General features: G+C 44.8%; 1 protein-coding gene across 4 annotated transcripts in view; it reads right to left on the bottom strand.

Moving 5' to 3' along the window:
* Positions 1 to 12119, bottom strand: part of SYNE2 (spectrin repeat containing nuclear envelope protein 2) — a 395759-nt gene that overhangs the window by 188851 nt on the left and 194789 nt on the right. For all 4 annotated transcript variants that reach the window (XM_069733882.1, XM_069733900.1, XM_069733891.1 and 1 more), the window contains 2 exons: positions 7131 to 7291; positions 2148 to 2277 (listed from right to left, as the gene is read on the bottom strand). In XM_069733882.1, the coding sequence (XP_069589983.1) occupies positions 2148 to 2277; positions 7131 to 7291 (291 nt within the window). The remainder of the gene's footprint in view (positions 1 to 2147; positions 2278 to 7130; positions 7292 to 12119) is intronic.

Genomic DNA, 12119 nt, shown 5'->3' with positions numbered 1-12119 from the left:
GTTCAAGCTGCCCTGCAGTCTGAGGGTACAACAGTGTCAACCCGTACTATCCGTCGGTGTCTGAATGAAAAGGGACTGTATGGTAGGAGACCCAGGAAAACCCCACTTCTTACCCCGAGACATAAAAGAGCTAGGCTGGAGTTTGCCAAAACTTACCTGAAAAAGCCTAAAACGTTTTGGAAGAATGTTCTCTGGTCAGATGAGACAAAAGTAGAGCTTTTTGGGCAAAGGCATCAACATAGAGTTTACAGGAAAAAAAGAGGCATTCAAAGAAAAGAACACGGTCCCTACAGTCAAACATGGCGTAGGTTCCCTGATGTTTTGGGGTTGCTTTGCTGCCTCTGGCACTGGACTGCTTGACCGTGTGCATGGCATTATGAAGTCTGAAGACTACCAACAAATTTTGCAGCATAATGTAGGGCCCAGTGTGAGAAAGCTGGGTCTCCCTCAGAGGTCATGGGTCTTCCAGCAGGACAATGACCCAAAGCACACTTCAAAAAGCACTAGAAAATGGTTTGAGAGAAAGCACTGGAGACTTCTAAGGTGGCCAGCAATGAGTCCAGACCTGAATCCCATAGAACACCTGTGGAGAGATCTAAAAATGGCAGTTTGGAGAAGGCACCCTTCAAATATCAGGGACCTGGAGCAGTTTGCCAAAGAAGAATGGTCTAAAATTCCAGCAGAGCATTGTAAGAAACTCATTGATGGTTACCGGAAGCGGTTGGTTGCAGTTATTTTGGCTAAAGGTTGTGCAACCAAGTATTAGGCTGAGGGTGCCAATACTTTTGGCTGGCCTATTTTTGGAGTTTTGTGTGAAATGATCAATGTTTTGCTTTTTGCTTCATTCTCTTTCGTGTTTTTTCATTTAAGACAAATTAAACGAAGATAATAATACCAAAGAATTTGTGGTTGCAATCATTTTCAGGAAGAAAATGAGTATTATCTGACAGAATTGCAAGGGTGTCAATACTTTTGGCCACAACTGTAGATTATAATTCTACAATACCAGCTGCCGTCATGTCACGACAGTCTCTGCTGTTCCAACTGAATAAAGCTGCTTGATCAACGCTGCCTGCCTATGTTGCACTACAGCTGCCCATCTGGTCCAAGGGCTTTAAAAGGATCCTCCTCGCCAGGTCTGGGGTCAATAATTATTTTGGTTGTGCGATTATAAGAGTCATATACACTAATTAGGATTTAAATGCATTAGATTGGGGGGCACTGTCTACATAAACCAGTGGGATAAACATCAAAAACTTCTTGCACAGCCTGCCTCAGGCATTAATGATATATTGCTTCTCAGAAATACTCTGCTGTAACTTCCTAGAAGTTGGCAAGTATATATGAAACTGCTGGAATTAGATAGGGACTTGCTTTTGGGGTCTCAGCTGCCAGAACCCACAATATGCCTTTAGGGCCAGGTTGATATCACATTTCTAACACGTCTGGGTTTCAGCCTGAAGCCCTAAAAAAATGGGATTCAGACGACCAAAAGAGCCATTCACTACAATAAGACAGATGGATTAACTTTATCCTCCATCTGGCCCCACTGCAGCACTGTACATCTTGATAGGTGGGTACAAAAGTGTGATTTACCATGCTTTTGTGCCCACCAAAAAAAGACGGACACTGCCAGGAAAGGAGTCCTGACGGCTTACAAAGTGGTTATGTTTGCCTTATTATATTGACATGCCAAAAAGAGATCAATGCGGCGCTACAAACTGATCACTATGCAGCCACATTTCCTCTATGGGCCTTGCCAAAACTATCAACATTGCTCACATTTCAGAATTTACTTTTGGATGAGCTCAAATTGGTTTGTGACACTAAAAGCAAAAATAAAGTGCAATGCAACAATTAAATACTAATATAGAGCAAGCCAATAATCAATCATTTGCGCCATGAAAATCCGTGGATTAGTTTGTATATGTGACAAATCCAAACATCTCCTTGCATTTAGAAGTAACGCGTTTTAGGAACCTGAAGATTTTTACCACAATATTAGACAGAAAAAAAGAAAAAATGTAAGAAGCCAAATAGAAAGTAAAGGTCAGCTTTAAACATATAACTCCCGCTAATTATAGACTGGCACAGACATTGGCATACACAGACAATCGATTTAATGATGGCACAAGCAGAATTCTTACCTTAACCTTATTTATAATGATAAGCTTTTCCCCGTCGTCTGGGAGCGTTTCATCCCTTTTCTCCTCTGTGGTTATCAGAAAGGAATCATTGTCGCTAACAGCCATGGCGTTTCTGGAGGTTTCTGGTGGTCTGGATAAAGAGAGTGGGTAAATTATCCATGATTTGACAGACTGAATCGGGAATATGAAGGCTATGGCATTTTGGGAGTGGAGAAGTGTGGAGCTGTCAAGGGCATAAAAGCAAGTTTTTAGAAAAACTGTTTCAGCTCATAGGAATAAAAACACCAAAGTTTATTATAGTGATTAAAGAGGACATGTCACTTGCTAGAAATAAAAGGAGTTAAATATCTTCCCCGAGTTCCCCTGATTCTGACGCTTTTTTTTGTTTTGCGCTGCGTCACTACATTGCAGAGATATTCACATTTATTGCTTTTGGAGCGCAGTATGTGAAATCTCTGCTTGTTATATAACTGGGTGTTTCTTCAGAGTCCTCATTCCCAGACATTGCAGATTACAGCTCAGTGGCTGATCTACAGAAGTCTCAACTCGTGAGCGATGATTGGCATTGTCTGGTGAGGAGGGGTGAAAGGTCACATCCCAAAAAGAATTTTGAAGAAATGCCAAGTTGGTCTGCAGACAGAGATTTCACATACTGCTCTCCAAAAGTAACAAATGTGATTGTATGCATCTGGTCCACCCTTAATTCTCTGACCAAGATGAGAAGAGACCACTCCTCTCTGCTTCACACCTGTATGCACTTAGTTGTACATATATTGCATAGTACAAGTCTGCAATGAGTTTAGTCTGCTGTGTGATTCCTATAAGTGTGTCCTAGAAGTGTGAAGACTAATTTAGAATTAAAACCAGAATTGAACCAGAAGGGAACTGAAGGTAACTGGACACAGTCACTGTAAACAATGTTTCTGTTTGTTTTCACTTTCACCCCTATAATTATTCACTTCCTGCAAACTCCCCTAATCCCTACTCCTAGTAAAGAACTGTTCATCTCCTCTTCAATCCTCCCCATCCATCTCACCTCCTCCTCAGAACTGTTCCTTAACATACAATCCTCTGTCTCCAAGCACAGACAGCCACCTCATGCCCTCTCCTGCTCCTGCTAACACTTTCTCTGCTCCTTCTCACTGCTGGTGATATCTCTCCAAATCCTGGTCCTCCTCACCACATCCCCACAGTCAGTTCTACCTCCCATACATGCTCTATCACAAATTTCCGTAACCTCTCTAACCTTATACCCATTCACCCAGCCCCCACTTCCCCAGTCCCACTAACAGGAGCTCTGTGAAAAGCTTGCTCTGTCTGCAACAAGTTTTCCTACATCCACGATCTTTTTGTTACTACCAAACTTTCCTTCCTCGCCATCACCGAAACCTGGCTAACCCCTTCTGACACAGCCTCTCCTGCTGCACTTTCATATGGTGGCTTCCACCTTTCTCACACACCCTGCCCCAGCAGCAAGCATGGCGGAGGAGTTGGTTTTCTCCTGTCAGATAACTGCTCCTTCATCCCAATCCCACTGCCACCCTCTGTTACCCTCCCTTCCTTTGAGGTGCACTCTGTGCGCATCTATGCCCCCACCAACCTTCAATTGGCTGTCATTTACCGCCCCCAGGGCCAGCCACCACCTTCTTTGACCACTTACCACCTGGCTACTTCATTTCCTTTCTGCGGACATCCCCACTATCATCATGGCCGACTTCAACATCCCCATTGACACTTCCCTCTCAGCTGCCACTAAACTTCTATCTCTCACTTCCTCCTTCGTCCTCACTCAATGGTCTTCTGCAGCCACTCACAAAGATGGTCACACATTGGACCTCATCTTCACCCGCCTCTGCTCCCTATCTAACCTCTCTAACTCACCTCTTCCTCTTTCTGATCACATTCTACTCACATTCTCTTCCCTTTCCACTCCTTGTCTACAATCCCCACCCCACAAACTTGCACACCCTCGCAGAAATCTTAAACACCTTGATCTAAATTCACTCTCTGAATCCCTTCTCCCTCTCACAGACATAAGTTCCCTACACAATGCGGATGCCGCTGCCGCTCTATATAACACCATAGCTGCAGCTTTGGAATCTCTTGCCCCTCTCACACATACCAAAGCTCACAAAATCAACAGACAGCCCTGGCACACCAGCCTGACCAAAGAACTGAGGCAAGCTTCCAGGGCTGCAGAGCGGAGATGGAAAAGATCCCACTCCAACGAGCACTTCATCGCATTCAAAAAGTCCCTCACTACTTTCAAGACCACACTCGCCACAGCTAAACAAACCTACTTCTCATCTCTCATATCCTCCCTGTCTCACAACCGTAAACAGTTATTCAACACCTTCAACTCTCTCCTCTGTCCCCCAGCACCTCCTCCCTCCGCACTCATTTCTGCTGAAGACTTTGCCTCATTTTTCAAGCATAAGATTGAGAACATCAGAGACAGTTTTAGTCGACAACCCCCAGAGCCCTTCCTCCCAACTACCCAGCCCTCCACCTCCAAAACCAACTTCTCCACTATTACAGAAGATCGACTCTCCACTCTACTCTCAAGATCGTATCTCACCACCTGTGCACTTGACCCGATCCCTTCCCACTTCATCACAAACCTCGCCACAGTCTTCATCCCAACTCTAACCCATCTCTTCAACCTATCACTAACAACTGGTGTTTTCCCCTCAAGCTTTAAACATGCCACAATCACACCTATCCTCAAAAAGCCCTCTCTTGACCTATCCTCTGTATCTAGCTATCGCCCTATATCACTTCTCCCCTATGCCTCAAAACTACTGGAACCATACGTCCATCTTGAACTGTCCTCCCATCTATCTTCCTGCTCCCTTTTCGACCACTTACAATCAGGCTTCCGGTCACACCACTGCACTGAAGCTGCCCTAACTAAGGTCACCAATGACCTATTAACCACCAACAGCAAGCAACACTACTCTCTTCTCCTCCTCCTGGACCTGTCCTCTGCCTTTGACACAGTGGACCATTCCCTATTACTACAGACCCTCTCATCCCTTGGCATCACAGACTTGGCCCTATCCTGGATCTCGTCATACCTAACTGATCGAACATTCAGCGTCTCCCATTGACACACCACCTCCTCACCTCGCCCCCTATCTGTCGGAGTCCCGCAAGGTTCATTTCTAGGGCCCCTGCTCTTCTCCATTTACACTTTTGGCCTGGGACAGCTCATAGAATCTGACGGTTTTCAGTCTCATCTCTATGCTGATGACACACAGATCTACATCTCTGGACCAGATCTCACCACCCTACTAACCAGAATCCCTCAATGTCTATCCACTATTTCATCCTTCTTCTCCGCTAGATTTCTAAAACTTGACATGGACAAAACAGAATTCATTGTCTTTCCCCCATCTCACGCGACTCCCCCAACGAACCTATCCATTACAGTAAATGGCTGCCCACTCTCCCCAGTCCCACAAGCTTGCTGTCTCGGGGTAATCCTTGACACTGATCTCTCCTTCAAACCGCATATTCAAGCCCTTTCCACTTCCTGCCGCCTTCAACTCAAAAATATTTCACGGATCGGTACATTACTAAACCAAGAATCTGCAAAAGCCCTAGTCCATGCCCTCATTATCTCCCGCCTCGACTACTGTAACCTCCTGCTCTGTGGCCTCCCCTCAAACACTCTCGCACCCCTCCAATCTATTCTAAACTCTGCTGCCCGACTAATCGACCTGTCTCCCGCTATTCCCCGGCCTCTCCCCTCTGTCAATCCCTTCATTGGCTCCCCATTACCCAGAGACTCCAGTACAAAAGCCTAACCATGACATACAAAGCCATCCACAACCTGTCTCCTCCATACATCTGTGACCTCGTCTCCCGGTACTTTCCTGCACGCAACCTCCGATCCTCACAAGATCTCCTTCTCTACTCCCCTCTTATCTCCTCTTCCCACAATCGCATACAAGATTCCTCTCGCGCATCTCCCCTACTCTGGAACTCTCTAGCACAACATATCAGACTCTCACCTACCATCGAAACCTTAAAAAAGAACCTGAAGACCCACCTCTTCCGACAAGCCTACAACCTGCAGTAATCACCGATCGACCAAACCACTGCACGACCAGCTCTATCCTTACCTACTGTATCCTCACCCATCCATTGTAGATTGTGAGCCCTCGCGGGCAGGGTCCTCTCTCCTCCTGTACCAGTTGTGACTTGTATTGTTCAAGATTATTGTACCTGTTTTTATTATGTATACCCCTCCTCACATGTAAAGCGCCATGGAATAAATGGCGCTATAATAATAATAATATCTCAGCAATGGAGCAACACAACGCAAAACGGGAAAAAAGCACTAGAATCAGCAGAGGTCAGAGATTTTTACAAGATATATAACTAGATGATGGAATTTTAAGCAAGACCTGTCACGTGCTCAAAGAAATTATGTTATACACTTTGCAAAAATCCCTGGCCTCCCCTAATTCTGCTGCGCTTTTTCATTTTGTACTGCGTCACATTAATGTCTATGCATTTAGAATAAGACGTGATAAAAATTCCAAGAAGGTGTAATGTGAAGGTGTCTCAATACTTTAGTCTATTTAGAATAAATATACACATATACATACATGTATATATACATGTACGGTCCATAATTATCATTTCACCCATCTTAGCATCACCTGTACAATAAATTCTGCCCGACATCATCATGATCTGAAAGCGTTAAACGCGAGCCAATGTAATATCTGAGAGCTACTTCCTCTTTTAGCCCCAATCATCCAAAAAAAAAAACCCTCAATCTTTCACGAAGGAAAATTGTTTCGGTGGTTATCTTCAGTTGTAGAATGTCACAATGAGACAGTTTCATTATTTCGATAATGGGTCTGTGATTCACCCAGGAAACTTTCAAAAGAACTCTTTATGCAGATTTTCCATGCTGGGCATTTAGTATTTCTAATACACAGATTACTCGACAGTGTGACCTGTACTTGCCTCCTGGAGGAATTACCGTCCTGAAGAAGTGTCTGCGGTTGACCACTGGCCTCTCGCTGTCCCGCTTTTGCTTCCTGTAAAGATTTTCTCTCGGCGGCGTCTCCGGAGCTGTCTATCACATCTACATAATGCTCCTGGTGAATACTCTCGCCGGCTGCGCTCTGTCAGGAGGATTAAACAGTATTAATGAGGAAACTTTCAGCAACTCAGAAAGTAACTTTCTTCACTTCATGTCTACGGCACAGAACGGAGACAGCACTTTATATGGAAGGCAATTAAGAGCCCCGTGGGTCAAGATCAAACTGGCAGACTGGAGATCAGCAACCTTAGTCCCGCCGGCTGCCAGGAAGCTACAACTAACTACAATCGTATGCTAGGGTGGAATAAGAGTTGTAGCTTCACAGCTGAAGTTTGTCGATCCCTGGATTCGAGGATCCTCCGATGGGCACAGGCGTTATCACGAGACTGAACCCCATTTGGTGGCAACTTCGGAGGCCCTCACCTGCCATTGTAATAAAATTCATAGTGTACTGTGTTCATTTTAGGACATGGTCACATATCAAAGTCAAACATCAGAAATACTCTGTCTGATACCTCATTCTGATACTTGACTCTGATACCTGACTTTCACATATCAAAGTCAAACATCATAAATACTCTGTCTGATACCTTATTCTGATGCCTGAGTCCGATGCCTGAGTCCGATGCCTGAGTCCGATGCCTGAGTCCGATGCCTGACTCTGATACATGAAACATTCACAAACATCAGAATCAGGTTATTTAGATTTCCTCCATACAGTATGTGAATGGTTCATCTCATAAAATTAGTACCTGGTATCACTTGAGCTTGTGGTGCAATGGTAAGGCGTACGGCTGTAGTCTCTAGACTTCGGCTGCTTTCACACATCAGGTTTTTGCTGTCAGGCACAATCTGGCGAGTTTTGACGTATCCGTTTTTTTCCGCCGGATCGATTTTTTTCTGCCGGGTCAGTTTTTTTCTGCTAGATCCGTTTTTTCCCGCCGGATCCGTTTTTTTCCGCCGGACCCGTTTTTTTTCTTCTGGATCCCTTTATTCCGCCTGATCCGTATTTTTCCGCCGGACCAGTTTTTTCCGCCGGATCTGTTTTTTTTCTGCCGTCTCCGTTTTTTTCCCGCCAGATCCGTTTTTTTTCCGCCGGATCCGCTTTTTTCTGCCGGATCCTGAGGAAAAAAATGGATCCTGCGGAAAAAAACAGATCCGGCAGAAAAACCGGATCTGGCAGAAAAAAAACGGATCCTGCGGGAAAAAAACGGATCCGGCAGAAAAAAAAAGGATCAGGCAGAAAAAACGGATTCGGCAGAAACAACCGGATCTGGCAGAAAAAAAACGGATCTGGCGTAAAAAAACCGGATCCGGTGGAAAACGGATCCGGCAGAAAAAAACGGATCCGGCAGAAAAAAACAGATCCGGCAGAAAAAAACGGATCTTGCGGAAAAAAACGGATCTGGCGTAATAAAAAAAAAACGGATCCGGCAGAAAAAACGATCCAGCGGAAAAAACGGATCCGTTTTTTCAAAACTCGCCGGTTTGTGCCTGACGGCAAAAACTTGATGTGTGAAAGCAGCCTAAGTCTAGAGACTACAGCCGTCAGCCTTACCATTGCACCACAAGCTCAAGTGATACCAGGTACTAATTTTATGAGATGAACTATTCACATACTGTATGGAGGAAATCTAAATAACCTGATTCTGATGTTTGTGAATGTTTCAGGTATCAGAGTCAGGTATCAGAGTCAGGTATCAAAGTCAGGTATCAGCCTCGAGTATCAAAGTCAGGTATCAGAGTCAGGTATCAAAGTCAGGTATCAGACTCAAGTATGAGAGTCAGGTATCAGACTCAAGTATCAGAGTTAGATATGAAAGTCAGGTATCAGACTCAAGTATCAGAGTCAGGTATCAAAGTCAGGTATCAGACTCAAGCATCAGAGTCAGGCATCAGACTCAGGCATCAGACTCAGGGATCAGACTCAGGGATCAGACTCAGGGATCAGACTCAGGGATCAGACTCAGGGATCAGAATCAGGGATCAGACAGAGTATTTATGATATTTGACTTTGATATGTGAAAGTCAGGTATCAGAGTCAAGTATCAGTGGAGCCGCATATTCATCACTGTAATGGGCGGCACCACGTGACCGCTCATACAGGAGAAGCTGCGGCGAGAACAAGAAGCAGCGAGGGAGCCGGGTAAGTATTTTATTAACAGCGGGGGGGGGGGTCGGGGGTGGGAGGGAGTTGGGGACAGGGATATTTTTTTTAAACACCACAAAAAAAAAAAAAAGAAGATTTTTCATATCTTCTCTCCAGCGAACGCTGCTGGAGAGAAGAAATGAATGGCGGCTTCAGCACCACACTGGGGTGACAGCGCTTACTGTAGCGCCGTCTCCTGCATGGCACACGGACTGCACATGGACATCATCCGTGTGCGGTACGTGTTTTACACGGACCCATTGACTTTAATGGGTCCGTGCAATACGTGCGCTCCCACGAACACTGACATGTCTCCGTGTTTTCCAAACGGACACACGGTCCGTGAAAACACGCTCACATGTGCAGAGACACATTGATTTCAATGTGTCTACGTGAGTCAGTGTCTCCGGTACGTGAGGAAACTGTCACCTCACGTATCGGAGCCACTGACGTGTGAAACCGGCCTTAGACTGTCGTAATTAATGCTCATTAATTCAACAGCAACTCCCCCAATTCCCTTATACATATGCACGCTCGGTTCAGCCGAGCGTGTATGTATTCTATATGGGAAGAGGTGAGCGGTCCACCGTAAAACATTTCTGGGAGAATAAAAAGTTGGCTAAATCAGCAGATTTTGGCAGTACTTGCCACCCTATGGGGGTTTCTCGACATTCCCACGACAGATGATACAGGATCAGCGTACGCATCCAGCAAACATGGGCAAATGCTGCCTAGAGTGGCCAGATTTCCACTGACGATATCCACTGTACCTACATGTATGAAAGATGTGGCCACTGTATGTGAGGAGAGGGCTTAAGAATGGAGCATACTCACATACAGCGCGGGTGCTGACCACAGTATACAGCCGGCATCCAAGTCTAACTCCGTGTTCAGAGCTCGCTCCATTGGCAGCAGTATAACACCATTCCTGCCATCTTTACACAATTATGAAGCCCAGACAGTGGTTGAGATACAGATTATTATGTTAAAAAAACTATGAAAAAAAGTAAAGAAAGATACACATGGTATGCAGCTGGCGCAGTGCACAATGCACGGAGCAACCGGTGTTACACCAGGTCACGGCTCACCATCTAACTGTCCTGGATTAAACCTGTAACAAGCCGTGTGAGTGCAATCACATCATGTCCCTCGGCTGCAGAAAAGCCAGAAACCTGATACCCGGGTGCAGAGAAAACCAACACAAAAGGCAACAGAATAATGAATAAAAGTGTGCCGGTCCTTATCCCAATGTATAGTGATTTTGGCGCAACGCTGGATTCCCTTGGTATATTTGCAGGACTTGTAGCAAAACTTTTTTTACTTCCTTTTCCAAAATAGATGATTTGATCCCACTGGATCCACCATTAGTTATTGTGCCTGACATGCTGATATGAGCACCCCAGGATAGCTGATGCTAAATTCTGCTACCCCCAATAATCACAAATAAGGGGTCCTCCCCAGCAGGACCAGGTTTTACTTGGAGTGTGGTGGTGCATGCACGTTCCTGCTAAATACAAAATATCCAAGCGCTCTCACTTGCCTATTTTTGTAACCCCATGAGGTTTGCATGGAGCAAGAGTGTGCAAAACAAACCGTTTGATGGGTCATAATGAGGATATGTCAACGCAATAGTCACTAAAGGAAGTTTTCCCAAAATTGTTAGTTATCAACAGGGCACGGCAGCCCCATCTGGAAAGGTGCGCACGCACAATCTCTGCTTCATGCATCGTCTGGTTAGATGGCTCTCCCTACCCGAAATACATGAAGCTGTCATAATCGGGTGGGGAGAGCCGCCGGCCAGTCCAAGCACTGCGTTCTGATCTTGGTCCTATTTATACGGCCGTCTGACTGAGCCTATAAACTCACCAAGGCTTTTTCTTCTGCACATCGCATCACCAGTGAATATGGCTGTGTGTACGCCATGCAGTTTCCCCTCACACTGTGCACATCACTTATTGCTGATGTTATTTGTGGAGCAAGGACAATGTATATCATACAATACAAAGGAGTGAAAAAAAAATCAAAAACACAGACTGTATATTTGCTGCCACCTGGTGGTCAAGTTGCATAGTGCATCCGTATTTACTGTGAGGTTATATTAGAGCAAGTAACAGCGGCATAAAAAAATCCACATTTATGGCAGCTGCCACATAATCCTATATATCATGGAATAACCCAGCAATTACAACAAACACATAAAACCAGACCATTTCCAGATTCTTGCTCCTGCTGATAGACTGTAATGTGACTATTGCACTAATATATATATATATATATATATATATATATATATATACAGTGGGGCAAAAAAGTATTTAGTCAGTCAGCAATAGTGCAAGTTCCACCACTTAAAAAGATGAGAGGCGTCTGTAATTTACATCATAGGTAGACCTCAACTATGGGAGACAAACTGAGAAAAAAAAATCCAGAAAATCACATTGTCTGTTTTTTTAACATTTTATTTGCATATTATGGTGGAAAATAAGTATTTGGTCAGAAACAAAATTTCATCTCAATACTTTGTACTATATCCTTTGTTGGGAATGACAGAGGTCAAACGTTTTCTGTAAGTCTTCACAAGGTTGCCACACACTGTTGTTGGTATGTTGGCCCATTCCTCCATGCAGATCTCCTCTAGAGCAGTGATGTTTTTGGCTTTTCGCTTGGCAACACGGACTTTCAACTCCCTCCAAAGGTTTTCTATAGGGTTGAGATCTGGAGACTGGCTAGGCCACTCCAGGACCTTGAAATGCTTCTTACG

Source organism: Ranitomeya imitator, chromosome 1 (genome assembly GCF_032444005.1).
Source record: "Ranitomeya imitator isolate aRanImi1 chromosome 1, aRanImi1.pri, whole genome shotgun sequence".
Lineage (NCBI taxonomy): Eukaryota > Metazoa > Chordata > Amphibia > Anura > Dendrobatidae > Ranitomeya > Ranitomeya imitator.
Note: the sequence above shows the minus strand (reverse complement) of the source record. Positions and strands in the feature narration are given on the sequence as shown.